The following is a 25,259-nucleotide window of genomic DNA, read 5'->3' as shown; positions in this document are numbered from 1 at the left end:
CTGTTGGTTGTCTGTTACAAATCTTGTAGTCGATATTTAACCCACTTCCTATTGTCCGAATGACTTGAAATTGTGCACACTTACTCACTTCCGATGACAATACACGGATTAATAATCAGTTTCACTAATTGATCAATTAATCCATGTTAATTAAGAAATGAAATTTTGAAGAATGAAGATTTCACCAACAGATGGTGCTAGTAACGGATAGAAATATTAAAGGAAGTGTTAAAATATTGATTACAAAAATTATACTAAAACAAACCCAAGACTAAAAAGTTGAAAATAATAATATATATATATATATATACTTTTTAAAAAAATTATGCTTATATTAAGTTAAAAAATGTACTAAAAAGTAAAAAATAAATCTCTTATACATCACTCATAAAATAAAAGCGTGGGTGCGTTTCATCAATCAATAAAATCTTAGCAAAAGAGCCCACGCTTTTATTTTACGAGTGATGTATAAGAGATTTATTTTTACTTTTTAGTACACTTTTCAACTTAATATAAGTTTTATATATATATATATATATATATATATATATATATATATATATATATATATATATATATATTATTTTTCAGTTTTTGGTGAGCAAAATGTTTTTTTTTTTTAACTTGTGCCAGTGTAGTGCATACCTTGGCACCATTTCATGTTATTCAAAGGACTTGAGGTGCGTTAATTTGAATAAAAAGATGAAAACATGGAGGGGTTCTAAAAGTTTTGACCGGTCCATCCATTATCCAACCCACTATATCCTAACCACGGGGTCACGGGGGTCTGCTGGAGCCAATCCCAGCCAACACAGGGCGCAAGGCAGGAAACAATCCCAGGCAGAAGTGCCAACCCACCGCAGGACACACACACACACACACACTGGGGCCAATTTAGGATCGCCAATACACCTAACCTGCATGTCTTTGGACTGTGGGAGGAAACCCACGCAGACACTGGGAGAACATGCAAACTCCACGCAGGGAGGACCTGGGAAGCGAACCCGGGTCACCAAACTGTGAGGCAGCAGCACCGTGCCACCCAGTTTTGACCGGTCGTGTTTCTATAGTCCTTCAACGTGATATGCCAACAATTTGAGCAGACGGTAAAATCAAAACATCCGGGAAAATTAGAAAATGTCTGCAAGCAGACAGAGTTTGAAAGTGAGGCGGGAATCATAAGACAAAAGTGACCAGAGGGTCAATGGCGGGAGATTAAAAAGTACGAGTGTCAAAGCCAAAATGAGAGATAAAATTTGTGATCAGAACAGTGAGAGTAAAGAAGTCACAAACCAAAATTTTGTTTAGCATAAAGAGTTTGGTGTGTGTGTGTGTGGGCTGGCGCCCTGCCCGGAGTTTGTTTCCTGCCTTGTGCCCAGGGTTGCCTGGGATTGGCTCCAGCGGACCCCCGTGACCCTGTAGTTAGGATATAGTGGGTTGGATAATGGAGGGATGGATAAAGAGTTTGAAAAGATAAATTAGTGAAGGGTTTGGAACCTACAGCTCACACGAGGAAATGAATTTCATGAGGACCTTTGGTAACAACCTCAGAAGTCACAACTCTAACAATGGGCTCCTTTACTCTGATGCCAGGAGCGTTATAAAAGCATAATGGTGGGACAAAATGGTCCAAAAAAATGTTACCCTGGGGATCACATCGAGAGCTTAACCGAGATAAACCATTCCACCTCCAGACCAGGTGGAGGTGCTGTCGCTGACCATTCTATCTCTCTCTTCCACCCACAGTACCAAGAAGAACCTCAGCGCCTGACCCCACCCATGGGTCCCTAAGAAGGCTCCGCCCTTTTCCATCAGGGACACACCCCTTAAGTCGTGGGGTGGGCTTGCGCAAGTTAAAAATTCAACATGAAGGCCCTGCAGACTCGAAGCTACAAGTTGGGTAATTCAGAGAAAACAAAGCAACCTGAATGGTGATGAAACGTTGACTTTCACATTAGTCCCTTGGATCAAACAAAACATGCAACCTGGTCTGCCAGAGATGCCATTTTGTGGTCGATTTGTATTTGGGATGAAGCGATAACACATTTATTATGTCTATTTTAATATATGTCTATGGTAAATGCAACTACTAAGGAGGTACTGAGGGATTTGGAAATTGTGGAGAGAGAAGAGCTGCTCAGATTAAATAAGATGAAATCAAACAAATCACCAGGACCAGATCATATTAATCCTCGTGTTCTTAAGGAGGCTAGCGAGTTCAGATATAAACCCTTGACACACATTTTTAGGAAGTCACTGCACACTGGAGAGATTCCGAAGGACTGGAAAAGGGCAAATATCATCCCATTATATAAAAAGGGTGACAGGGCAGATCCAAGCAACTATAGGCCAGTAATCTTAATGGGCATCAGAGGAAAATTAATGGAAGGAATTATTAAGGATAAGATTGAGCAACACATGGCAAGGACAGGAGTTATTAGGGACAGTCAGTGTGGGGTCAGAAGAGGGAGGTCGTGTTTTACTAACATGCTGGAATTCTATGAGGAGGCAACAAAAGCATACGATCAAAGTGGAGCTTATGATATTATTTATCTGGACTTTCAGAAAGCATTTGATAAGGTGCCACATGAGAGGTTGGGCATCAAGTTAAAAGAAGTGGGAGTTCAGGGTGATGTTTTTAGATGGGTGCAGAATTGGCTCAGACACAGGAAGCAGAGGGTGATGGTGCGAGGAACCTCATCAGAACTGGCCGATGTTAAGAGTGGTGACCAGCAAGGGGCAGTGCTGGGGCTGCTGCTATTTTTAATATATATAAATGATTTAGATAGGAATATAAGGAACAAGCTGGTTAAGTTTGCAGATGATACCAAGATAGGTGGATTAGCAGATAATTTGGAATCCGTTATATCATCACAGAAGGACTTGGATAGCATACAGGCTTGGGCAGATTTGTGGCAGATGAAATTTAATGTCAGTAAATGTAAAGTATTACACATAGGAAGTAAAAATGTGAGGTTTGAATACACAATGGGCGGTCAGAAAATCGAGAATCCACCTTATGGGAAGGATTTAGGAGTCATAGTGGACTCTAAGCTATCAACTTCCCAACAGTGTTCAGAAGCCATTAAGAAGGCTAACAGAATGTCAGGTTATATAGCGCCTTGATCTGTGGAGTACAAGTCACAGGAGGTTCTGCTCAACCTTTATAATGCACTGGTGAGGCCTCATCTTGAGTCCTGTGTGCAGTTTTGGTCTCCACGGTACAAAAGGACATAACAGCACTAGAGAAGGTCCAGACAAGAGCGACCAGGCTGATTAGAGGACTACAGGGGTTGAATTATGAGGAAAGATTAAAAGAGCTGAGCCTTTACAGTTTAAGCAAAAGAAGATTAAGAGGTGACATGATTGAAGTGTTTAAAATTATGAAGGGAATTAGTACAGTGGATCGAGACTTGTATTTTAAAATGAGCTCATCAAGAACACGGGGACACAGTTGGAAACTTGTTAAGGGTAAATTTCGCACAAACATTAGGAAGTTTTTCTTTACACAAAGAACGATAGACACTTGGAATAAGCTACCAAGTAGTGTGGTAGACAGTAAGACGTTAGGGACTTTCAAAACTCAACTTGATGTTTTCATGGAGGAAACAAGTGGATAGGACTGGCGAGCTTTGTTGGGCTGAATGGCCTGTTCTCATCTCAAGTGTTCTAATGATCTAATGTTCTAATTTTGTTCTTTGTTTCTACAAAAAATGCCATTGATCTTTAATTGCTTTTTTGGGCACCAAATCAACAAATAGAATCAAATACAAATTTCTCTGAATAGTCTGACAGAAAACCCGTGTGAACGCACTCAAGTGGGAAATGTCACAACCCAAAGCTCCAAATAGCCCGAGAGTGTGTCAACGCAGCACAGGAGCTGACAGCCAACAAACACTCACCCAGAAGTACAATGCATACAAGGTGGTCCCGTGGCAAGAAGGGCCACCCGCTTTTTCGACTATGCAAACAGAAGAGAGGCTCATCTGTCTGATGTCTCATGTTTGTTGCATAATGACAGAGCAGAAAAGGAAGGCCTTTGTACGGGCACAGGCAGGACGTTATTGGCTATAGTAATGCGGCAATCTCATGATACTTTGGAAATGGGCTGACAAGTCTGCATGCAAGTCATATAATTTGTAATCTGACACCCACGAGCGCATGAGATCTCGAAGCTACAGTCGTTACGTCCGATGTTCTCGCTGACTAGAAATCGTGTAATGTGCCACGTGCCTCAGATTTTTACACTCCATCTCAGATACGGCAGCTTCATCCAAAACATTTGTTTGGCAAATTTCACCGGATGAAAATTTTACTAAAGGTCCAATTTGGGTCAAAACCGACTGGAAAACTCAGCTTTACACTGAGGACAAAAACATCATCCAATCTACCACCTGCACAGGGCAAAATCATCAAAAATGTGAAAACGTAATTAAGTCGCCAGCCTAGTCATAGTCTGTGTGGAGTTTACATTACACATTTCCCATAATCCCAGACGGTGTTCTGATTTCCTCCCATATCCACGATGCGCAAAATCCAAAGGGCTTTAAACGTCCAAAAGTTCCCAAATACACAAAAAATGCCCTTCAAGGGGGAGGAAAACCAAAAACCTGAGGTGGACTGGAGTCATTTTAAAGGCCTGAAAAGGCAGTTTGACACTTCAGACTTCAGTCTTACCTTCGGTCGAATAAAAAAGAAACTGTGTCCCGATGTTGAAAGTAATGGCTTTTGATGTATAAAATTTCTGACCCTAACTTTTGGTCCCATAACCATTTTGGACTTCTATGCCGTGTTAGAATTTCATGGATGTTTCTGCATATGTGCCTCATTTTGCGCAGTAAAGATTTAATATCTCATCTCATCCTCTCAAGCTGCTTTTCCAGGTGTGAGCCTTAGCAGCAGTGAGCCAGACTGACCTCCCTCTCCAGTGTGTCCTGGGTCTGCCGGGGGTTCTCCACCTGGTTGGATGTGTCCGGAGCAAGTTGAGTAAGAGCCAAACTGGGGGGACATCCTAACAACATGCCCAACATGGCCTCAAACGGCTCATCTCCATCAGCAGGAGCAGCAAGTCTACTTGTACTGTGAGGCTCTCCTGAGTATCGGACCTTCTCATCCTAAGATGGTGTGGCCACGTGAAGAAGCCTCATTCCTCGCAAGCTCATTCTTTTGGCCATTACTCTCAGCGCATGGCCACAGGTGAGGACAAGGATGTAGATGGACCGGTAAAACGTGAGCCATGTCTTTATCATCATGTCTTCACCACCACAGATCAGCACATCACCTGAAGACTAAATAATAAAATGAAGAAGACCACACCTCCTGGACTAGAAAACTCCACCCAGTTTAATGGGAGAAATGGTGAGTGGTTGAGGGGGGGGAGGTTGAGGAGGGGGACTACCATTTATTTTAAAAGGTCATGAAGTTCTGCCATAAACCCCAAATTCAATTTATTTTGCGAGTCCATTTATTCCATTTTAGGCCTGAGTGGAACCAGTGACTATACTGGCAGCACTGGGCACACAGCAGGATCCAGTCCTGAGCAGGATGCCAAGTTCCTTTACAGTTAACGATGAACAAAATGTCTTCATCTTTGGGATGTGTTCCTGGGGATAAACCTATACAAAGTACCGCAAAGCGGTGGCTGGACAATGTCGGGCAGACACACTAACCAATCCACCACTTTGCCCCCTAAATTCCAAGTTAAATGCTACAAACATACTGTTTATAAAATATAGAGCTTGTTTTTCCCTTGCAATTAGCTAGTATTTCCATTAAAACTTAATTTCTTATAAATTAATATATTCCAAGGAGAATAAATAATAAAAGAAGAAACAGCTAAATATTATTCTACTAACCGGACAGATCACGTAAGAAGATCCTTGCCACTTCCCAAAGCTAGAAAAGAAGCTCATTTCTCGTTGCCTTCCCTTACGACACGGCGCTCATTCCGCAAGTGTTCTTATATACAGTGAAAGAAAAAAATGCCTTCTTTTGTGGTAAAAAACAGAGGGAATCAGTGCAAGTGCGCTACACGCACACCCAATCCCCATTTCGAACTCAGATCCAGGGAATCGAAGACGGACATCATTTGATAAGCTGCATCGAGTTTTTCTCCAGTATCAACCAACACTCAGTACCCCAGAATGGCAAACCAAAAACACGATTTTTTGGAATTTTTGCAAATGTATTGAAATTCAAAAGCGGAAATGTCAAGTACTCAAGTCCCTTTGGTTTGGCTCAGGCACGCCTCATTCTATTGTTCATCACTGAGATGTTTGTACACCTTTCTTGGAGTCCACCAGTGGTCATTTTAATCGACTGGACATCACTGGGATGACAAAATAAAAACCTGAAATTTGACATTGACACAACTATGCAGACATTTGAAATATGGCTCAGGTGCTCCCCATTCTATTGATCATCACTGAGACATTTCTACACCTTGCTTGGAGTCCACTTGTGGTCAATTCAGTTCATTGGGTTGATTAGGAAAGGTACACACCTGTCTATAGAAGGTCCCACAGTGGAGCAAAAACCAAAGCCATGAGATCGAAGGAACTGCCTGAAGAGCTTGGAGACAGGATTGTGCAGAGTCCCCGATCAGGGGAAGGCAACGAAACATCTCTGCAGTACTGAGGATCCCCAAGTGCACAGTGGCCTCCATAAATTCTTAAATGGAAGAAATCTGGGACAACTGCACCTCTCGCTAGAGATGGCTGTCTGGCCAAACTAAGCAATCTGGGAGCATAAGGGCCTTAGTAAGAGAGGTGACCAAGAACTTGATGATCAGTCTCTCTCTATCTCACTCTCTCTGAGCTCTAGACAATCATTGTAAGATGGGAGAAACTTCTGGAAGTTCAGCCACCACTGCAACACTTTACTACTCTGGGCTTTTTTGACAAATTGACCTCCATAAATCTTAAATGTTTGGAACAAGCACAACTGTTCCTAAAACTGGTTGAACAATCTGGGGAGAAGAGCCTTGATAAGAGAGGTGACCAAGAACTTGATGGTCAGTCTGGCTGAGCTCCAGACAACCTCTGTGCAGATGGGAGAAACTTTCAGAAGGACAACCACTCCACCAAATGCCTGAACAACACATGAACACCCACTTGGAGTTTGCAAAACGGCATCTAAAGGACTCTCAGACCACGAGCAATGTGAGTTTCTGGTCTGACGAAACCGAGGTTGAAGTGTTTGACGTCAGTTCTACGTGTCACGTCTGGAAGAACCAGGCACTGCTCATCACCTGTGTGATACCATACCAACCAACGGGGAAAAATGGTGGTGGATGCATCATGCTGTGGGGTTGTTTTTCAGTGGCAGGAACTTTGAGACTAAACTGAGCAAAGTGAGGTGATATCCTTAATGAAAACCTTCTGCAGAGTGCTGGGGACCCGAGGTTCATCTTCCAACAGAACAAAACAAAGACAACACAGGAGTGACTTAGGGACAACTCTGGGAATGTTCTCGAGTGGCCCACCCATAGCCCAGAATTGAGGCCAAACCAGAAAAACAGACATCCACCAATGGTGTCCATCCAACCTGACAGAGCCTGAGAGGACCAGCAGAGAAGAATCGCCGAAAATCCCTTAAATTCGGATGGGAGAAGATTATTGTGTCAAATCCAAGAAGTCTCCAGGCTAGAACTGCTGCCAAAGGGGCTTCTGAGTGAAGGGTCTGAATACTTAGATCCTCGTGGTGTTTCCATTTTTATTCTTAAGCGATTTGCAAAAATGACCCAAATCCTGCTTTTGTTTTGTCATTCTGGGGAATGGAGGGTTACCTGATGACAAACTTACACGATCTGAGCCCAAGGCTGCAACCTAAGAAAACGTGACAAAAGAGAAGGTGGCTCTGAATGCTTTACATTAACCCAGATCTCGACCCCGCCGCCATAGAATGCCACCATCTGACAGGATGACGGAGTTTATCGGCCATTTCAAAGGCATTCCTGACTTAAAAAAATAATGAACTGTAAACATCATAATAAACATTCGTTCCTCAAGTCATCAACCCGGGCAACAAACGATTGTGAGATTCTTTATGAATAAGTCAGGCGCCTTGATAAATATGAGCATACATTTCCGTCAATCGAGGCGGCTTCTGGTGAATTAAGGTGTCGTTTAGTTGGACATTTCCATATCGAGTTTTGCGACAATTACTTTTTTAAATGTTAATTGACAAAATTTTTTTTAAGAATCATCATCAAAAACTGGAGCCTTTGTAAGAGTGTCAAGAAAATATTAGGATTCTCCATGTCGAATGAAGAACGGGTCCAGGGAAGGCGCGTTCGATCAATGGGTTGAGGGCGTTTTCCTCACCCGTAGTTCTTCTGAGGAGCCGGCCTATGCCTTGTTCTACGTTTAAATGGCATGGAAGTTGCACCTCAATCTGTTTTTCAATATAAATGGAATATCAACTATCTGGGAGCATTAAGCTAATGAGAAGTGCACCACAATGCACATTTTGTGAATGGCAGTTTGATCAAATATCGTAAAATTCATCGTGATGAGGTAATAAATACAGCAACTTATTAATTGATACCCTAACAGAATTATACATTTTCTCCATAAATAATCATCTATTTCTATATATGAGTATATATATATATATATATATTATTGAATTATTTCATATTTCCCCATCCCACAACCCTTACCCTTTAACATTCAAACCTGAAAAGTGTTAAAATTACAAACGAACAGCACAAGAATACAGATCGGTTAAACGTTGTAAAAACGAGATTGTGTTTTGTGTTGTACCACAACCAGGAAGGGTAAATTCTACACGTTCTTCACAGCCAAAATATCGATAAAGTGCTTCGGACATGTCACACAATTCGTTGAGCGTCCGGCCATGGAGTCTGTCGACTGGTTTACGAGACATTTTTGCACATGTTGCCTAAAGCAATTACGAATTTCCAAAAATAAAGCTCTATTTCTTTGTTTTTTTCTTTTTAGTTAAAAAATAAAGTGAGAAAATTCACCTAAAATTCTCTAAAATATTTAAACAGAAATAAAAACAAATGCCCCCTCAGATTTGAAATGCCATTGGCGATTCAAAAAAAAAACCAAAAAAACAAAACAAAAACGTTTGAATATTTGACGAGATTTCGGAAGTAAACCAGCACCGGGTGAACGTTATGTACATTTATCACCTGCTTTGCTCAGCATTGCATTTTCCCTTTAATGCCGTTGTCTAATGGATAATGAAAATCGAAGGCAATGCATTACAAGAAGTGTCTGTTACAGTGCACTTACACTGAAATTAATCGGTATAATTACCCGTCTATTTATTTATTATTATATGACTAGCGTGTAAGTATACTGTAAGTTTGTGGAAAAAAAATTAACGTTTCTACTCCAATAGTTACCTATTAAGTATACGGCAGCCACCGCAGGTAATTAATGAGTAATTACAGTGTAAGGACACTGTAATGCCAGGCACTTAATGTAACATGTCACCAAATCTAGTCATAAAAATAATAAAAAGAATTTTCACTTGATAAAACCATGCTCAGCCTGTTCGGCCTTTTAAAAACTGATGCACAAGTTGAAGGAAAATGGACGCTGGCTGAATAACCAGTCCCCTTAGTACTACTACTTTGTCCCCTGCTTACTACAAAGGGTCACAAAAAGTCAGAAATCAACCGAAACGTCTTCTCCTCTCTACGTGGAGTGTTGGATCGCAGCACCTTTTTGTTTTCCTTTGAACCTTTTATAACAGTCAGTAACATGGAAAGGAAATTCGGTACCCAAAGAGCTGCGGTGGTGAGTTGGAAATGCTGTCTCACTGGCAAGACAACTGGCGATCCAGTCGGGCTAGTAAGAGAACAGAAATCGGAGCAGAATGGACATGATGTAGCGGTGGTAGATTGAGTGCTGCTGCTGCTGCTTCTTCTTGGCAGATTCAGAGAGCTTGGGGAGGCTTCAGACTACTGTGGCCGGTCGGCGGCCCATCTCCGCTTCCAGCTTCACCATCTGCTGCATCTCCTTTGCCTGCAAAATCAAAGGGCAACACATTGAATTTTAGTCGTACAGTAACAGAAGTAAAGTACAAGAAGATTTGTCTTGAGATACCCGTCAGGATAGAATAACCTGCTGCAGAAACTAATAAGAAGTCCAGGCTAATGCTGGTAGGTTTATGGGTCATTAAACTTGCTTAGTCTACACTTCAGAGTTGTGGGAGCTGCAGACTGGCAGCATCGGAAGCAAAGTGGGAGCCAACCTCAGTTCGGGGTAGAGTTGGGGCCAAAACTTTCCATGCGCCTCACCTAAACACGTTCAAATTCAAGTGTTTCATAACTCCACACGTGTCACATTACCAGACATCTAGGGTATCAACTTTACATTGACATTACTTTGCTTATCCGAAGTGACTTACAAAAGAGGTCGACATCAGTCTGCAGGACTGTTTGGAGGACAAGTTTTATGGAACAAGGATCACCACTAGTGAAGAGCTCAGAACAAACTACAAGTGAGTTACGACTCCTAGAGTATAAAAACCTAACAGCTCAGTTAGAGGGAAAGTTATCAAACAGAAGAGTCTTCAGACGCTTCTTAAACACATTGGAATAGTCCGGATTTTGAATGACGGTGGGCAGCTTGTTCAACCAGCTCAAAGCTACACATCAACAAAGTCTCAACTGAGGTTTGGTGCCACCCAGAGGTGATGGTGTTCATCAGCAGACCTGAGTGGTGAAGAAGGAGCACAAGACCTCACGAGTGTCTCCATGTGTATATGTGACCACCTGGCTACCCTACTTGGCAAGCATCAAGGGTTTAAACTTCATACGTATCATGACATGGAGCTAAGGTGTTGCAACCTAAAAAGAGGAGTGGCTTGTACCCTCCTCAGATGACTGAACACTATTTTGAATCATCTGCAGTGACTTGGTCCTGCCAGCGGAGAGTCCTGACATGACAAGACCAAAGTCTGGACCAGGAGTTGTGCTGCATATTCTATCAGGTACAGTGTTATATAGGGGAGATCTTCAAGACCGAGGGACCATTGTGACATTGGTAAGTAAAGGACAGCTGGCCATCAATCATCACCCCTTTTTGGGGCTGGGTATGGTGATAGCCGAGCTGAACAGAGATGGGGTGCTGAAGAGGACGGACGAGATGGGACAACAGGAAGGTCAGTCTTTACAAGGTTGAGCTGCAGAAGGTTTTCCTTTATTCAGGTTGTAATGACGATGAGACATGCAGAAATTCTAGTGGAGACCATGTGGTTCTCTGGAGGGCTGAGTATCATCAGCAAAGCACTGATAGGAAAGACCATGGGACTGGACGGTAGGGCCTAGTGGGGAGATGTATAGAAAGAAGAGGAGGAATGCCCAGCACCACTTCTTTGGGCACCCATGTGCTTAACTGGTGTTTCCCTGACATCCTCCTTGCTGGGATGCATAGTAGGACTCAAACCACCAGGGGGAAGTCCCCATGATCCCTATATGTGTATATATGATGCAGTACCTGCCAAATAATACAAAGTAAACTTGGCATGTGTTTTCCCCTAATTTGGGCTCATCAGGTGTACACACCTTTGCTTCCCACACATACATATATATGGAACTTCAGGACTTGTTGACTCGCAACTTCACCCTGAGTTGCAGGGTTGGCACTGCTTCTCTCTGCAGATCTGGAGAATCACAGGCTGACGACGCATGATTTCTACTAATTCTTGAATTCAGTGGTCTAATTCCTGGTTTTTATCTGTGTGGAGTTTTTCTCTATTTTATGAGTCTGTGCAAATTTCCTCAAAAATTTCCAGATTACATTAACTGGTAAGTTTATACTGGCCTGGTGTTTTTTTTTTTTTTTAGAACATTAGAACAATCCAGAAAAGAACACGCTGATCTTCCCAACAAAGCTCATCAGTCCTATTGACTTAATTTGATGTTATTTTGGAGAGCATTGATTGGTCCCTACTGTCTACCACACTACTTGGTCACTTATTCCATGTTTCTATGTGTAAACAGCAACGTCCTAATGTTTGCACAAAATTTCCCCTTCACAAGTTTCCAGCTGTGTCCCCATGTTCTTGTTGAACTCACTGTAAAGTCACCGTCTCAATCCACTGCACTAATTCCATTCATAATTTCACACACTTCAGGTCTCCTCTTCATCTCCTGTAAAGGCTCAGTTCTTTAAATCTTTCCTCATAACTCATCCCCTGTAGCCCTGGACTCAGCCTAGTTGCTCTTCTCTGGACCTTTTCTTGTGCTGCTATGTCTGGTGGGCCCAAAACTGCACCCAGAACTCCAGATGAAGCCTCACCAGTGCGTTGTAAAACTTGAGCAGAATCTCCCATGACTTGTACTCCACACACCAAAGCACATTCTGTGAGCCTTCTTAATGGCTTCTGGCAGTTGATAGTGCAGTGTCCACTATGACACCTAAATCCATTTCATAAGGTGGACTTTCAATTTGCAGACCTCACATTGTGTACTCAATCGTCACATTTTTAGCTCCTCTGTGTAATACTTTACAATCACTGACATTAAATTTCATCTGCCCAAGCTTGTCTGCTGTCCAAGTCCCTTTGTGATGATTCAACAGATTCTCAATTATCTGCCAATCCACCTATCTTGGTATCATCTGCAGACTTAACCAGCCTGTTATTTATAGTCCGACCCAAATCATTTATATTTATTAAAAAATAGCAGCGACCCCAGCACTGACCCCTGCTGGTCACCACTCTTAACTTCACCCAGTTCTGATGAGGTTTCTCATCCCATCACCATCTGCCACCTGTGTCTGTGCCAATTCTACACCCATCTACACACCACACCCTGAAATCCCACTTCTTTTAGTTTGATGCCCACCTCTCAGGTGGCACCTTATGAAATGCTTTCTGAAACTCCAGATTAATGATATCAGATGCTCCACTCTGGTTTCATCCTTTTGTTGCTTCCTCATAGAATTCCAGCATGTTTGTAAAACATGACCTCCCTCGTCTGGACCCATGCTGACTATTTATTAAAACACCTGTTCTTGCCGTGTGTTGCTCAGTCTTTTTCTTAACAATTCCTTCCATTAATTTACCTGAGATACACATATTGGAGTCAAATAAGTGGATCCTGAGATGCACTGGCATCCTGCCCAGAGTTGGCTTCCTACTTGTGCCCGATGCTGCCAGGATAGGCCCCATAAACGACACATTAGATCAAGCAGGTTCAAGGATTCTGTGTTAAATTATGACATCCTTTAAGAGACATCTTGCTTAATAATTCATTAACATCCTTCTCAGTTGATTGTCTTATCTCTCTTTTGAATTTTTGTTCAAGCACAGGGTGACAGAAAGGAAGCGGATGGCATAATGGTTAGGAATGACAAGGCCTACCTTGATTGTGTGACACTGCATGAGGTGAATTCAAAAGCTGTACAGAAAAACACATTAAAATCAATGAAATTAAAAGAAAACAAACATTATAAGCCAATGATAAAATGCATATACACAAAACGATCAATGAAAAAAGGCAAAAATAATACAAAATGGATACACATGATGGTAAAGTGGCGGCACGGTGGCGCAGTGGTAGCACCTTGTGCCTGGGTTTGCTTCCCGGGTCCTCCCTGCGTGGAGTTTGCATGTTCTCCCCGTGTCTGCGTGGGTTCCTTCCCACAGTCCAAATACATGCAGGTTAGGTGAATTGGCAATCCTAAATTGTACCAAGTGTGTGTGTGTGTGTGTGTGTGTGCCCTGCGGTGGGCTGGTGCCCTACCCGGGGTTTGTTTCCCGCCTTGCACCCTGTGTTGGCTGGGATTGGCTCCATCAGACCCCTGTGACCCTGTAGTTAGGATACAATGGGTTGGATGATGGATGGATGGATGGATGATGGTGAAGTCCTCCTCTACTGTATCACCCAAACCCCGTCTCCCGCTAACAAGGTTATATTGTTTAAAGAAAAAAATACTAAAGGACACTCGGAAAAGCTGCTCTAGGATTTCCATATAAATAAGAAATGAATCCCACCTGCTCGTTTTGCTTCTCGAGACTTTCAAGTTGCTCCTGTTGAGACTTTTTAAGTTGCTCCATTTCTTTGGATTGCTTCATGGCCAGCTGAGGTAAAGAACACCAAGTTGAGGAAATTTACAGGAGGGTGGACATTAACCGATCTGCCGTCTTTCTCAAAGTTTTGTCATGCTAATTTAGAAAATTCCCTAGGATCCTCCATGGATGCACTTACCCTTTTCCGTTCCTCCAGGAACTTCTTAGTATTGCTGCTATTCAATTCCCTGACTCTCCTGTAAATGACAAAAGAGAGGAAGCTGAAGTTTCCTAAGATCACTTTTTATGAAAAGCAATTATGAACTTCGTTCTGTGCATTTAGGCAACATATTACACAAGGCTGAAGATACAATAAACACTTATTATAACAGATAGTAATAATAATAATAATATTAATAATAATTACTATTGTTTCTCTTATTATTAACTATTTAAATAACACATTCCAGAGAATGCAGCTTTGCACAGAAATTATCACATATATTACCATTAAAACACAGTACAGTATATAAATACAGTCACGCATGTGCATCAGAGGATCACCATCTGGACTCATCAGAGGTAGGTAATATCCCTGCTGGGGCGAGAGCGGGTGCTGTTGTGAACGGTATCACCTCGTCTCTTATCCACAGTGCTGAGAAGATGCCCAATCAGGGCAACCAACTTCATCCTTTCCAATCAGAGCCCTACAAGTCCTGGACGTCCCTGGAAGGAGGCGTCTCAATTGGACCTTAGGCAGCCTGAGAACGGAGCTCCAAAGTCAAGACTTGCTCTACCGAGCCCCTGACCTGTTGAAGCCAAGAAGGCGTTATTCTTTCCTTAATGTTTTCTGTTTTGCACCCTTGAATACTTGTTTTGTTCAGTCGGGACAAACGTTGCATGAATTGGGTCATGAATTGTGTCTTTGCTCGTTTACAGTAAATATATCCTTCCATCCATCCATTATTCAACCCGCAATAGCCTAACTACAGGGTCTATATATATATATATATATATATATATATATACAGTATATATATAAATATTAGGCTGACCAGATTTTCATGGTTCTAAAATAGGGTACAACTCATTAATCCAGTGAACGTGGTAGTCAAAGATTAAATCAAAGCTGGGGTAGTTTGAACCCTTATGGAATTGAACGCGTCTTGTAAAAATGTACATTAAACTGAAGAGCTGGGTTACCCCCTTTCACATTTAAGCCAGCTAAAGCTTGGAAAACCTGGACATTTTGTTAAATTCCAGGACACGATGCCTAAAATGGGATGCAATACATAAAACTTGGACTGTTCAGGAAAAATTAGGACATCTGGTCTGCCTAATATACCATCATTTACTGTATTGTATAAATAGAGTAAGATTTGTAACATGTTTGGGACTCCCACCAATTGGACGACACGCCGAAGACCGTCCCGTAGCGCGATCACTGCATCTATGGAAGACAGTTTACCAGTTACTGGGGCAACCGCATGCTTCCAACACAGAAGCGGCTCGCAGCAAAAGCAGATCTGAGTCGATTGCAGTTGCGGTATAAGTGCCTGCCATCGATGGGTGATGCAAGGAACCTTATAAATGCAGGGCACAGGATTACTTGGCCACTAACCTGGCCACAACTCTGCCCGAGTGCTGTGTCTGTGTATAGGAGAGTGGTAGATAACCGTGCTGCTCCTGTTTCAAGCTGAATAAAGTTGGTTTTGCTAAAGTACTGAGACTCAGCCTCATGTTTTGGGGTGCAAGATAGGGACTCGTGCGTCACTATATATATATATATATATATATATATATATATATATATATATATATATATATATATATATATATATATATATATATATATATATATATATATATATATATATATATATATATATATATATATATATATATTGGGCATGAGCACTTAAAGAGTCACCTTCAAGGTTCTGTAAAGGTAATTAATTCACCCTGAGACAAGAGGGGTGCCAACATCAATATGTTCTTCTCTGTCCACAATGACCCGAGAAGCCCTCATGTCACTTTTGCTCTCTCCATCCAACCCTACCTCTTCCTGGATCCCAGTATAAAAATCCCAGACGACCAGGTGGTGTTCAGATAGGAAGAGGAGATCAGACTGTTCACTATATGCTCCCTTTTCTTTGATTAACTTTGTGTCTGCTTACTGGAACCTTTTTTCACCCTTGTGTTTTGTACTTGGTTGGCTTTTTCTGTAATTATTTGGAGTTAGCGGCTGACTTAACAACATTTTGTTACTGAATCTATGTCTTTATTACTATATATTGTGACGGATGACTGGAGCGCCCCTTCACCACATCTGCCAGGGGGACAAGGGTGGGAAGCCCAGTATCTCTCCCGGACACTAGAGGGCATCCTCCCTGGGTTGCAGCGGTGCCTCGGACTTCATGGCGGTTGGAGTGCAGCTCTGTGAGGTTCTGCAGGTCCCACCAGGGGGTGCTGCAGCAGGAGCTGCTGGGCCCTTTTGGGCACTGGTTTCGCCAATCAAGCACCAGGAGCACTTCCAGGTACCCAATAAAAGGGAGCCAGTGACCACCACTCAGGGGCCAGAGTCGGGCTTGCTGAGGAAGAGTGGTGGTGGAAAAGAGGAGAAGAAGAGTGCTTGGTGAACGGTACTGTGTTGGGGTCTGTATTGTGACTGGAGGGATTACGGGGAAGACGTGCCATTCAGCTGAAGAAAAAAAAATAGTTTGTTTTATTTTACCCGTGCCTCCATGTCAATCTGTGTAATGTCAGGCACTATATAGCGTCTTCTTACAATATACTTATATATTCTATAATACATGTATGTTCATTTTTAAGTCTGAATCACAATCTGATTATTAGGTGGTTACCTACCAGGTAACACCTGTGGTTGGTCAGCCAGTCAGCAAACATCCTCCACGTCCTCTCAGTTGCGATTCAGACTTAAAAAAGAATGTAATACTCTGATCTTCACCCCGCCAAATAAGCGAACCAGCCACCGTGGCGTAACATCAGAGGCTTTGCCTCAGCCGTTGACATCCAAGGTTCAATTCCATTAAGGGGATGCAAAAGTGAGTACAGTTGATGAGCCCCAATAAGGGCGAAGTGTGTGTCGTGTGCCCTTTGTATTATTTGGCAGATACTGTATTACAATATTACATATAAATTACATACATATACTGTATATATGTTCTATAAATATATATTTAAATGTGTGTGTGTGTGTGTAAAGTGTTGCCCAACCTTATTGCCTTTGTTTCGGAATATTCCCAAATGTTTGCAGTAAACCAGCAATGGCCGCTGCCACACTCTAAGAAACGCCCCTCACAGCACAACTGCATTCACTAGAAAGTGCGCCGCTCCCCCAGACATCAAGATCTGAGCCCCCAGGGATTAATAAAGTTCCTCTAATCTAATGTAATGACGGAGCACGCACTGTAACTTACCTTTCCCTTTCCGCTTTATTTTTGATCGATTTATCATGGCTGATCGCTTTGCCGTTCTCCATGGAACTCTTGGCCTGATTTGCCCGCATCTCTTTGCTCTGCCTTTTATATGACACAAAAAAAAAAAACAAATAAAATAAAGAGAAAAATGAAAACTACAAGCTTTAAATGTGTCCCCTAGAAGCCGTCTATAAGTCAAGTTGAATTTTAAGAAGGGTGTACAAAAATCGGCCGTTAAATTTAGAAAGCAGAAACTATGAATTTGTGTATTGATCTGTTTCTATTGAAGGTGCGGGCAGCAAGCCGGGTACAGTCTGACAGATTAGGAGCTGATCAGTCACAGGGGCACAGGGAGGACAAGCTAACCAGGCTGCCATCATCAAGCTGCTCTTTAATTCATTTAATGAAGTCCCTGAGATTTGTTTTTTTTTTTTGTATTTTGTTTTTGTCTCTTGTTCTGAATTGTTCTTTTGTAGCTTTAGTTCCCGCTAATTCTTTTGTAATTGCTGATCATTACTTCGGCCAGTCTGCAGTTTATTCTGCTATTCGGTGTTTTCTCTTATTCCATTAAGAAGAGCTGAGGCTCTTATAACATTGACTGCCACAGTGACAAAGCCTACATGTGTTCCTGACGCTGATGTCAAGTCAGTGTGGGATTTTAATATACTAATTAAGTACATTCTGTTGTTGATCAAAACCCCCAATAAAAAAAAATATTTTCTCTAAAAAAACAAAATTCATTTGAATTGCCTTGTAGTTGGCACATGGGACAGAAAATTGTTTGAGCAAGGCAGCTGCTGGGTCGAACGACTTAGATTTTGCACCATTCCTTGCTATCAAATGCCACCGTTTCCCTTTGAAGTTCATAGTTGGGGACATGCTAATCCGGGAGAGATCTTCAGATGCTTGTGGTTCGACATAAGTAAATTATTTTTTTTTAAATAATGTCATCCAAAATACGGCTAATAAGGAAAAACTAACTGAAAGTGAAATATTCTGTTCTGCGATGCCATGCTGATTTTCCAATCTCATTGCAGATGCCCAGTTTCCTCTAATATGCTCATATTTGGTATGGTGGCCCAGAAGGTGGTTTACAAGATAACTGGTAGGAGGCCTCCATCCGCAGATCTGCTTATCGGGATTTCACTCGTATTTAGCAGTCCACGCTTTAATCAAATTATTGGTCCCTGGTGCTTTCATTGAGTGTGTTTTAGCACCGGAGGACTTTTTAAACTTTGGTCAGCCACACTGAATGGAGTGACATCAGTTCACTAGTAGGGGTTGTCACCCACGTGCGCATGGCAGGGAGCTAAAGGGCTCAAACAAAGGTAATTCCATGCCAGGCCAAGGGGTGGCAGAGTACAATAATCCTTACTCTGTTATCAGTGCAGAAGAAAACCGGGAAATTCTCCCTGGGCCTGATGACGTCACTTCCGGTTCTGGGCCTGATGACATCACATCCAGTTCTGGGCCTGATAAAGTCACTTCCAGCTCCTTGTCCAATGATGTCACGTCCCCTGACCGACCTTAAAAGCCGACACAGTCCCACTGTTAGCCAGTTACGTATTGGACTGTTGTCTGTAAAGACCTCAATTTATATTTTGCCACTTAATCCGGTTAATTGGACCACCGGTTAATCAGACCAGCCGCTTATTCGGACCGAATCTTAAAGAACCGAAACAGATCATATTACATAAGCCTAATATTGTCCGCTTATTTGGACCATAATTCCGTTTAATCGGACCAAAGAACGTGACAGAGAATAAGAAAAAGAAGCCACAAGTCGCCCGCGGAAAGCGGATGTAAAGCGGGTTAGCAACATCGGGAGGATCCCTGGGCTCCCCAGCAGAATTTATGCTTTTATCAAAGGTCAGGAAGTCGGAAAATTTGTACCAAGTGCAAACCAGTGGGGGTGAACATGCCTGCCTGCCCTTTCTTTCCTAAAATGGATCGCCCAGTAGCCCGTGACATGAAGTCGAGCGTAAACAAGTGCAGTGCGTCAACAGAATGCGTCAGATCACACTAGACAAGTTCTTCAAACGTTGACTGGAATTTGATAATGTAACATTTTTAATTGTGCTTCACATGCTGAGTGTCGTGTAGATCGTTTCGAAGAATTTGTAGATTTCTTTTTCAATAAACAAAGTTGTAAGCAACCGTACATGTACGTAGTTCTTGTTTGTACGTTCGCCATACGCTTGTGCAGCACAATAAAAGTCATAATGACATTTTAATATGTTACTTATAGCACGTCCTGTCTTGGTTGCACATGTATAGGGCATGTTCGTGTAATTGGACCAGCCGGTTATTAGGACCAAAATGATCGCGTCCCGATGTGGTCCGATTAACAGGAATCGACTGTACTTTAAGTATACGGGGAGGCTGCCCCAAATCATCTGGTCGTGTCAAGGTGTTTTCTTTTTGCAGGGTCCATACTGCGTTCTTCTGCTCCTCGTTTTTACTTTGTTAAATTTCGCAGCCTTTAGCGTCTTCTACATTGGGATTGTCAGAGATTTCCTCAGAACGTGTCCTGCCAGGTGAGTCAAGCAAGCCCTTGCGGACTCGACCCTGAGGCCTCCACTACTAAGCTTCTTTCTTAGGGGTAGCATTAGAACCTGCCATTGTTTTAGGATCTTTATTTTGCTTTTCTTGTTACTACTTAAATCCTTATGATTTGCAGATGTGGTACATTTCACCAGAATGTTTTTTTTCTTTTTTAAGCCGCTAAGTTGTGATTTAACTTCTGACCATTTTTTTTACAGTTCCTTATAAATGTCTCAACTTTGGTTAAGCTTAGTGGAGGCCAACGTTTATGTATTCCTAAATAGAAGTTTTGATGTTTCTGCTTTAACGAGGTAGAGTTTTGATTCTCCTTTGCTTTGTTTTTTTTCTGCATCAAGATATTCTACTTGCGGGTTTAGGACAAAAATCGGATCATCAAGCACCAAAGGTACAATCACAGCTACCCAGGAGGCTCAAAAAGTGATTGAGTAATGGAATCCCTGTATTGATTAGCAGATCACGACACGGCTGAAATGATTTGGGCGTCTTCTGATGATGCTCCTCGAATGATCTCTCTCTCTCTCTCTCTCTCTGTCTCACAAGGTTGATGGACATCAGAGTTGGATGTGTGACCTGAAATGGTTGGGGAATTCAAAGCCTGAGCACAGAATTTGAGACAGGTGGCTCACTTTGGGAGAGGCGTCTACAAAACTGTCTACTTTTTCCCTCTCTTTCTGTCACCATCTTTTGCCAACCTTATCGTAGGAGCATTCTGGCTAAATACGAAGCATTGCTTGATGAATCATGATGGCCAAGGGTCTTAGATGGCCTGGGAGTTTTCAGGATACTGCAGTTCTTAAGGATGGAGGGGTCTGTTCAGATCTGCTCAGCCTATGGATAGAACGACAATCTCCATGTCAAGTGAATAAAATAGAGACGAGTCGATACCTCCCTTCAGGTTTATAGCTCTACCAACCCATCATCAACCTGCACAACGGACTTCATGTTTACTTGAATTCCAAAATGGACTGGGATTTCAGGAAACCATAATGAAATGTGTCGCCTTGTATCAGACTGTGATAGCCTTTAAGGGCGCTTGTGACTTTCTCCTCTAATCACTTTGACCTGTTGATTTCGCCAGTAATAAAGATCTTGCTCATCAAAGGGAGACTCAAGAGACAAACAAAGATTGAAAACGACAGTCGAGAGAATTGGAAAAAAAAGACCAAAGATGGTGTGACTGAGTGCTTGAGGCAGCATGTCAGAGTCAGCCAGGACCACGGTGACCTTTGGGCAGGTGTCCTTTATCAGCGATTCAAAGACATGAAAGGGTCTCATCACAAGCTTATTGATTTATTTGTTTACTTCACACAGACGCTAGCCCTTGTCCCAGCACTTACCGCGCATTCTCGCCTCTTCCTAGGCTTGCAGTCAGTCCCATTCCTGTACTCGCTTTGTTAATTTCCCATATTTGTTTTCCTACTCAATCTTCCCTTGAGACAATTTCCAATTTTTACGTCCTCGTTTTTAAGGCTTTTCACCCTCCTGCCACGTTTCCTTTGAAAGTCCTAAAAAGGCCGCTGTAGTCTGAATGTCAGTGTTCTGACTCACAGTGAATTTAACCCTTGTTGTTGCTCTCACGTCTTAGCCAGGATTTTTCCTAAAATTCATGTTTCATGTCTCTTTTGATCAATTTTGATTCATGCTGACTATGTTAATATTCCTTTTGTTGTTTATGTGCATTATTCTGCGTTTTTGATTTTTATAAACTGTGCAAGCTGCCTGTGTTATGTCCCATGTGTTTTATGTGTGGTCCACCAAGAGGCGGGGCCACATGCCAATCACCACTAAGGACTTCCTTCCACCCTGTAAATCTGGAGGGTTTCCCACAGTTCTTAGTGGTTCATTTCAAATCCGCTCAAGAATGTTGAGTTCTTGTGCTTTTGTGAAATTTGTAGGATTTATGATTCTTTGGATTCACTGGCCTTCATTCTGCTTGCTGATCATTCTCTCAGTTTCTGTATTTGGACTTTTTTGCTTTGGATTACCTTATTGCTTCAGGCAATTCCTGTGCCTTTGGTGCTCCACAGAGCTTTACTGTGTGTGGAATCATTTTTGTGAAGATTTAACATTTTATTTTATAAAGGTCTGCTGCTTGCCCTTATTACTAACTGGGCTGAAGAGTGATGATCGCCCTCTAGTGGGCACTACTGGAAATGTCTGGAATTCATTAATGGTTGGGACTCCTAATCCACAACAGGTGACAGCCAACATATTACTGTGGCGTCCTGTCATACATGAACTTTTGATTTAAAATCCAAAGACTTTTAATATTTTAAGAACTTTGACTTCACACTGGTCTCTGTAAAAATCTATCTATCTATCTATCTATCTATCTATCTATCTATCTATCTATCTATCTATCTATCTATCTGTCTATCTATCTATCTATCTATCTAATCCTGCCTACTACACTAAATTAAAATAAATCTATCTATTCCTGCCAACTACGCTATCTATCTATCTATCTATCTATCTATCTATCTATCTATCTATCTATCTATCTATCTATCTATCTATCTATCTATCTATCTATCTATTAATGTAATGTCTTTTATGTTGCACCTGCTTACCTGTGTTAACTAAAAGGAATACCGGCTGCTGTCTAATATTTGACTCACCTGTCATGGATGAGCTTGAGTTGCTGGGTCTGCTGTTCTTGTGCGGCCACTAAGAGTTTCCTGAGGTGCTCCCACTGCTGCGCCAAATGCGGTTCCCTCAGTTCCTGTTCCTCTTTGCTGTGTGTGTTGAGCATGTCTGTCCATTCCTTTGTCTGTTGAGCAACAATGTCTTTTACCTGTAAAAAAAAGGAATCAAGAATCTGATAACATTGGAAAACAAAGATTTGGTTTCCTGAACACTTTTGGGTGTATCTTATGGATTTTGTCCTGCTGATCAGAATTGTCTTTGAATTTTCTTAACATGTACCTTTTTTTTTTTTTTACAATCACCTATTTTTATGATTTCCTCTCATATTATACGTATACATAAATCATACAATAAGTATAAATGGAACATCTGCAGTGATCTCAAAGCCGTGGCTCTGCAGCTTTTATACAAGGTCTGCTAAAGTGACACCCGAGCTAAACAGTCTCATTACATGAAAAAGAACTGGCCGCTCCATACGCAGAAAAGCAGCATGCATAAACTTCTTGTCGAGTCAACAGATATTTTTGTCTGCTCTTCATATAAAATTTGGACTGATGAAACATTTTGTGAAAGTAGTGAACAACGAAGGTGATGGATTTTGGTATTTGAGGCCGATGTTTCCATGAATAACTGATACCAATATTAAGGCATCAGTACTGGGCTCACCTAAGCTATGTGGTACCACCCCAGGATGAGAGGGGGTGCTGTCACTAATGGTCTTGTCTGCTTCTTGCCCCTCACAGCCTTTAGAAACCACACCTTGAAGGCAATGAAGTCAAGGAAGCCTCACCCCTTCCGATCCACTCAGTATAAGAGGGAGACATTCCCAGAAGGTGGTGTCTCATTTGGACCTGATAACGCTAAAGAGAGAGAAAGAGTGTGTGTGTGTGTGTGTGTCTTGTTGAACTGACCATTGTAACAGGGGAACTGTCTCGACGACACAGCATCATCGTGCAAGTGTTTTGTTTTAATGTTTTATTTTGCCCGGTTGGCACCCTAATCATTCAGAATTTGCCCTGCCTCATCATTCGCCCCGCTACAGGACTCCATTTCTTTTAATTAAATATCAATCTTATGTAATTGTGCATTATTCATTTTTTTGCAGACTATTTATGCATTCTTATTTTTATCTCATTTTCATTTGTTTTTCGTTGCATGCCGTGCCTTCTTTGGCATCTTGTACGGCACTTTGAGCTCCATCCCTGGTATGAAAAACATGCTAAAGACATAAATGTTGTTGTCGTTGTTGTTGTTTACGAGACTTAGCACAGATCCATTTGGTCAGTGAAAGTTTGGTTTGGGGGCAAAATTTTACCCCATAGGGAACTGATTTAGTGACACCACCTGCAGTTTATTCTGCCCATGGCAGTGCCAGGTACCCCAGCTAGTGTTATGTGAACGGGGTAAACTGTTCATTGGAATAACTAAGCTCCATAAGCATGGTTTTTACTGATTGAATTACCTTTATTTTATGCTCTGAGGACAGTTTTTGGATTTTGGCTTCCGTTTCCTTCTTCATTTCCAGGCAGTTGATTTCTCTAAAAAAATAAACAAACACAATTGTGCTTGTGGAGAACACTGGCGTACACCGAATGCTTTACAAAAGGGGTGCCCAACTCCCGTCCTGGAGGGCCGCAGTGGCTGCAGGGTTTTCATTCTCACCCTTTTCTTAATTAGTGACCCATTTTAGCTGCTAATTAACTCCTTTTACATTCACTTTGTTTGATTTGCTCTTGAAGACTCAGACCTCTCAATTGTTTCTTTTTCCTTAATTAACAGCCAAACAATAATGAGATACAAAATGAGCCAAAACAGGACCAGCAAACTGCGTCCATCATGCAATATCTGAAAATAAAGAAAGGTGAAGGTCTCAGGAATGCTGATCTGCTCTTAGAAAAGAGAAAATCCACAATTTCGGACATGTCCGCTATTGCACAAGGAGAGCAGCGACAAGCCATGGAATTAAAGAACGAGTTTAATTACCGACGAGACTCAGCGCCTCGGTATAATTAATAATTCATAACTCTTTTTTTATTTGTCACATACCCCTTGGGATCAGAACGCAGGGTCAGTCATTGTACAGCGCCCGGGAGCAATTAAAGGTTAAGGGCCCAGCAGAGTAGCATCTCTTTTGGCAGTGACGGGGATTCGAACCGGCAACCTTCGGGATGCCAGCGCAGATCCGTAGCCTCAGAGCCACCACTCTGCCCATTAAGCAACTGGTTGGAGTGAAATTGGTTGGAGTTTGAGGCCCTAACTTAGTTGGTCTTTTGTTGGCTCCCTCACTGCACATTTCACTTTTGTTTGGGTGCCATTTAAGGAAAGAAATGAAGCAAGAAAGAGGAACGATGAAGAAATTCAGGGGAACATTTCTTAAAAACCAAGTCAATTAAAATGAATTCAAAAGAAGTTAATTAGCAGCAAAAACAGATCACTAATTAAGAAAAGGGTTGGAATGAAAACCTGCAGCCCTCCAGGACCAGAGTTGGGCACCCCGGCTCTACAATATGCACATTTCTTAAGCCTCATTTCATTTGTAGCTAGTTGATAAAATGAGGAGCCCACTTCCATCAAAGCTGCCATTGAAAACCCTACTGTGCTGTGAACATCCAT

General features: G+C 41.9%; 1 protein-coding gene across 4 annotated transcripts in view; it reads right to left on the bottom strand.

The window, feature by feature from the left end:
- Window positions 1-3,967: 3,967 nt before the first annotated feature.
- Window positions 3,968-25,259, bottom strand: part of LOC120516316 (1-phosphatidylinositol 4,5-bisphosphate phosphodiesterase beta-4) — a 266,954-nt gene continuing 245,662 nt past the window's right edge. For 2 of the 4 annotated variants that reach the window (XM_039737903.1, XM_039737904.1), the window contains 7 exons: window positions 24,109-24,184; window positions 22,619-22,794; window positions 17,436-17,537; window positions 14,195-14,252; window positions 13,981-14,067; window positions 13,348-13,384; window positions 3,968-10,001 (listed from right to left, as the gene is read on the bottom strand). In XM_039737903.1, coding sequence (XP_039593837.1) covers window positions 9,913-10,001; window positions 13,348-13,384; window positions 13,981-14,067; window positions 14,195-14,252; window positions 17,436-17,537; window positions 22,619-22,794; window positions 24,109-24,184 — 625 coding nt within the window. In that variant the 3' untranslated portion in view covers window positions 3,968-9,912. The remainder of the gene's footprint in view (window positions 10,002-13,347; window positions 13,385-13,980; window positions 14,068-14,194; window positions 14,253-17,435; window positions 17,538-22,618; window positions 22,795-24,108; window positions 24,185-25,259) is intronic. The other 2 variants (XM_039737905.1, XM_039737906.1) reach the window with 1 other exon arrangement.

This window comes from Polypterus senegalus, chromosome 16 (assembly GCF_016835505.1).
Source record: "Polypterus senegalus isolate Bchr_013 chromosome 16, ASM1683550v1, whole genome shotgun sequence".
Classification (NCBI taxonomy): domain Eukaryota; kingdom Metazoa; phylum Chordata; class Cladistia; order Polypteriformes; family Polypteridae; genus Polypterus; species Polypterus senegalus.
This window is presented reverse-complemented; position numbering and strand designations above follow the sequence as displayed.